At 45.6% G+C, this 4,464-nt stretch overlaps 1 protein-coding gene across 1 annotated transcript in view; it reads right to left on the reverse strand.

Annotated features, from left to right (window-relative positions):
- The window catches only part of SLC6A2 (solute carrier family 6 member 2), a 51,406-nt gene extending 46,942 nt beyond the window's left edge, over positions 1 to 4,464 (reverse strand). Inside the window, exon 1 of the mRNA XM_057364623.1 lies at positions 4,038 to 4,464. Coding sequence (XP_057220606.1) covers positions 4,038 to 4,347 — 310 coding nt within the window. The 5' untranslated portion in view covers positions 4,348 to 4,464. The remainder of the gene's footprint in view (positions 1 to 4,037) is intronic.

Raw genomic sequence — 4,464 nt, forward strand, 5'->3', positions numbered from 1 at the left:
AAAAAAAGGTGCTCTTGCCAGAAGTAAGTTATAATGAGGATATAGGTCTTGTAAGATTAGCCAGTAGAAATTACCACAGTTGATGATTTCTCCAGTGACAAGCCCTAATCCTCGCAACTCTCACAAATGCACTGCACGAAGAGTATTCCATATGCTGCAAACAGTGCTTTTCCTTTGTGCTGTGAGCAGCAGTCAAACATATGTAAGTTGTGGTCTTTTCTGATCAGCTGGACTGACAARGTGATGTTTGAGAACTCCCCCTTTTGGAGTGTTGCCTTTTCTGCTCAAGGGGAGATTGCAGATTTTTCCCATCTGTACACAGCCTGCCCTATCACCTGATAAATACTTTAGGGCATGCAGTGGACATATCCTGCTTTGAAGAAGTCAGTGAGGGCAAGAACTCATCCAGTCAGTTCATACTGARCTGTCCTGTAAGCTTTCTGTGGCCCGTTTCATATTACAGCCACTGGATCTGTCTCTGCCCTTGTAAGGCAGGCAAGTCCTATGAAAGTAGGTAACTGACATAGAAAAATAAATGATCTGGATTTTTAGATCTTACTAAAGACTGGAGATTTTTTTAATAGCAGGAGAATGATTCCAAAAATTACAGTTGTTTACGGAAGGGTTACATTCTGCCATCTATCTTTGTGCAGAAGTCCCATTGGGGTCTCTCAGCAGGCTACTCCCAAAACACAGATGTTTCTGGCTATTCATTCAGTGTTTTAGTTCTGCTGAATGCTTCCTACTCTCTAGTTTTTTTGTTACTGGGAGCTTCTTAAAATATAATTGTTTCTTTCTGTTAACACCACCAGTGCTGTCTCCAAAGTAATCAAACAAAAAAAGTCTGTATAGCTGCCACTGGGTGGTGTATGCCTTGTGTAAGTAAAACTCACTAAAGTAARCTATAAGAGTTTTATATAGGTGGAACCTGGAGATCTAACCCAAAAGCCTTTATGTCTGTTTTTTTCTAGAAAATTTCCCTAGAGTTTATCAAAGAAAGAAACTCAAGAACTTGGAGAAAAGGAGGTGTACAGACATCCATGTCCATGTAAAATTGAACTTTGAATGGGGGAATACAGTGTGTATTTACACTTTCCTTCTGAGATCTTGTAAGTTTTCCATGCTTTCTTGAGAGCCACCTACTTTTACATGGAAAGACATGGAAAGGCCCTTAGTGTGTCTGCAGGCATCTTGAATGAATCATAGCTTTAAGACTTAGTCCACGTGTCAAACATCTAATTTTTTTCCAGTGTAAAGGGAGATGCCATTTTCTACCACTTCCCTGTCCTTGATGTTGTCATTCAACTGCTAAGAACATCTGTAGAACCTTTGTGTGTGTAGCTTTTGGTAGGACAGTAGAATTTCTTTTTGGTAGGTAGCACAAGCTATGCTGACCCAGGACTCAGGGCATTGCAATGTGCTTCCATTTCACCGAGTATCTTGTATCAATCTGTTGAAGAARTACATGTTCATAACCCACACATTCGACTGTCTAAAGTCAGCCCTAGTTAAATCACTGAGGCTGAGTAATTGCTGAGGCTTTCAGGATAAAGAGAAACTGCAGGAGGAAGAGGAAAGGAAACATTTTACCTTCCACTGCTTTATTTTATACATAYCATCCAATTCAAGTTTAATCTGATGTGTTGGTGTTTTCTTTTAGTTCCTTATAAATATCAAAAGGCAAAACTGTAATCCTATTATGAGGATCCTGTAAATTTTTTTAATAGGGTAAGCCTGAAGGTGCTATACAAGTATAAAAACACCTTCTGTTTTAATCCCTTTAATTTGCTCAGCAGTCCAGGAAAACTACTAAGTGAAATAAAGCATTTTCCCATGTTGATATACAGCAACTTCTGCATGGGGATACATAACAATTATATGAAACCCATTGTATTATCCTTTTGAGGCAGCAGAAGTTGAATCAGTGCTAGAAAGGTTCCCTCATGCAATAGCAGTGTGGGTGAAAAAAAGATATTTATCTGTGATTTATGACTGGAAAGATATCGATAAAATCCAGCGATATCTCACAGCTCTGCCCAACTGCCCATTGKCTCATGTTTTTTGGTCTTGTAGGAACATTTACTCATAAAACAAGTAAATTCCCAAAGCAAGCAAACAGTGTGAAAGAAAGAGACTGAGTTGGTTTGAAATTCAGTAAAGCACTCTCAGAGCCTGAATCTCTTACAAGAGTTTCTACCGACTAAACCTGATATAAGTATCAAACAGGAGAGGCAATGGATGGAAAATTTTTAAGATACCAGACTGATTGATTTCTGTGTATCAGTAACAGCTCTCAGTCTTTCTATAGTCTTTGATATCATAGGACCTCTCTACCTTTGCTTGCAAAGGTCTGATTTTACTTCGATGATATTGAAGAATGACTGCAAACTTTTCACTGAAAGGCGCCTCTTGTATTTGTGTTGGGTTTCTCTTCACTGCCATTTGGAATCATTTGAATCAGAAGGTGCTAATGAAGACCCAGGTTTCTCTAGCTGAACTGACATGAGATCATACAAGGTGGCRAAACAAAATGCAAGAGAGTTGCAGAGTGTTACATCTGTGCCTCAGTTGGCAGTAAATCATAAAGGAAGCAGGTTAGGAAATGAAGCGACCCAAATCACAACAGAAAAGAGTTCAGGTACTCTGGGTGTCACCTTGTGCAATGTGAGATAGGGAAATATATCTCTTTCCCTAAAAATCGCCAGATGAGCGGGAGATGTGGCAATGGTGCATCTGTCCTGAGTGGCATGAATGATGCTGCTGCCACGCCTGCACCTGACACRGCGGGAGCCTGCTGCGTTCGTGATGCATTGTGCTGCTGTGGTGTGAGTGGCTGGGACTATTTTTGGACATAACGAAATAAGGATGGAGGTTATTTTTCAATACTAACTACTTTCTTCAGCCTGTCTGGGTGGTGAGCAGAGAGGTTTTCTGACTCCTCTCACAASTTTTGTAGGTACCAAACTTGACCGAGTGTTTCATTAGTACCAGTACTCTACKAAGTTCCAAGGACAGGTATAATTCCATGTTATTTGATAGGGACTTTCCCATCCATTCTGCATTCCTGTTTTCACAGGAAGCAATTATTTTATGCTACAAGTGTGAACCATTAGCCTTTATCACCAGGCAACCACGCTATTGCTACATACATATCCTATAGAACATGCTTTCTATCTATCATTTCTATCTGTGTKCTTCACCGTTCACACACAGTTCTCCATATGCCAGGCAGGGTCTGCTCTTTCTATGTGTGATCTGAAAGCACCCCAGGCACCTGCCCGGCTTGCAGATGGTGTTACTCCATCACAGCCTGGAGTCATCACTGACAACACAGCGTACTTCAGGGAGATCAAAGAGGATGTCGCAGTTAAGGTTTTACTGAAGACATGCCAGACAATTTGAGCCAACTATAGTTACTGTGTGTAATTTTGTGTTGCTGTCATTGCCAAACTGTGCAGGAGGTGAGGTTTTGTTTGTAACAAGTCTCCTACCTACTTTGGAGGAGGGGAGAACCCCCGCACTGCAGAGCAGAGGGCAGAAATCCCGATCCCACATCAAAACTGCCCCCACGAAACCTTTCAGTGGTTTGGCTGTAGCTCTTCTAGATGCTCTTTCTCTGCTTGAAGGTTTCGGTTTGGGCTTTTCTTTTTTCCCCCTTTGGTGCTATTTTTTTGCGAACGAAAAGAAGCGTTAAGCAGCCTGGAGTGGCAGCAGAAGGCAAATAATCCTGCACTCAAAAAACTAAGTTAAACTTCGAGGGGTGTGCGAGCAGTTGCCGGGAAGGGGCTGAGCGGTGCCCCGGGTGCTGTGGGGCCGCGGCGGGTCCCCGCTGCCCGGGAGGCGAAGGGAGGAGCGGGGAGCGCTGGGGCAGCGCGGCGGTGCCGCCTCTCCTCCCTTCGCCACCCGGCACCGCGCCCGGGCACCGCGGGGTGAGCCCCGGCTCTCGGCTTTCCCCCAGAAACTCCGCGAAGAAGAGGGGGATGCCACCGGGGGTATGGGGCCGGGGAAAAAAAAGACCTCGCAAGCGGTGCTCTTACCCCCTCCATTTTTGTAGCAGAGGTATGGAAATCGCCAGACGTTGGCCAGGTCCACGGCGAAGCCGATGACGGAGAGGAGGAAGTCAATCTTCTTGCCCCAGGTCTCCCTGTCCTGGGTGCCGTAGCGCGGCGCGGGGGCGGCGGGCAGGAGGCTGCTGCTGGTGTACTGCACCCCGTTGTGCTCCTTCACCAGGATCAGCTCCACGTCCTTCTTCGGCGGCGGCGGCGGCCCCGCGCGGTCCGGCAAGGGGGCCACCACCGACACTTTGCGCTCGGGCTGGATCTGTTTGTTCATCCTCGCCTTAAACATCCAGAGAGAGCGAGCTGAGGAGGGGGCGCGGGCGCACAGATAACGGAAGTGCGCTTCCCGCTGGAGGCGACTCCGCGCTCAGCCCGGCGGTGTCAGCGCGGCGGGAGCGAGGCACGG

The sequence above is a fragment of the Malurus melanocephalus genome, unplaced genomic scaffold (genome assembly GCF_030028575.1).
Source record: "Malurus melanocephalus ecotype Western Australia unplaced genomic scaffold, MMel_1.1 scaffold_40, whole genome shotgun sequence".
NCBI classification, from domain to species: domain Eukaryota; kingdom Metazoa; phylum Chordata; class Aves; order Passeriformes; family Maluridae; genus Malurus; species Malurus melanocephalus.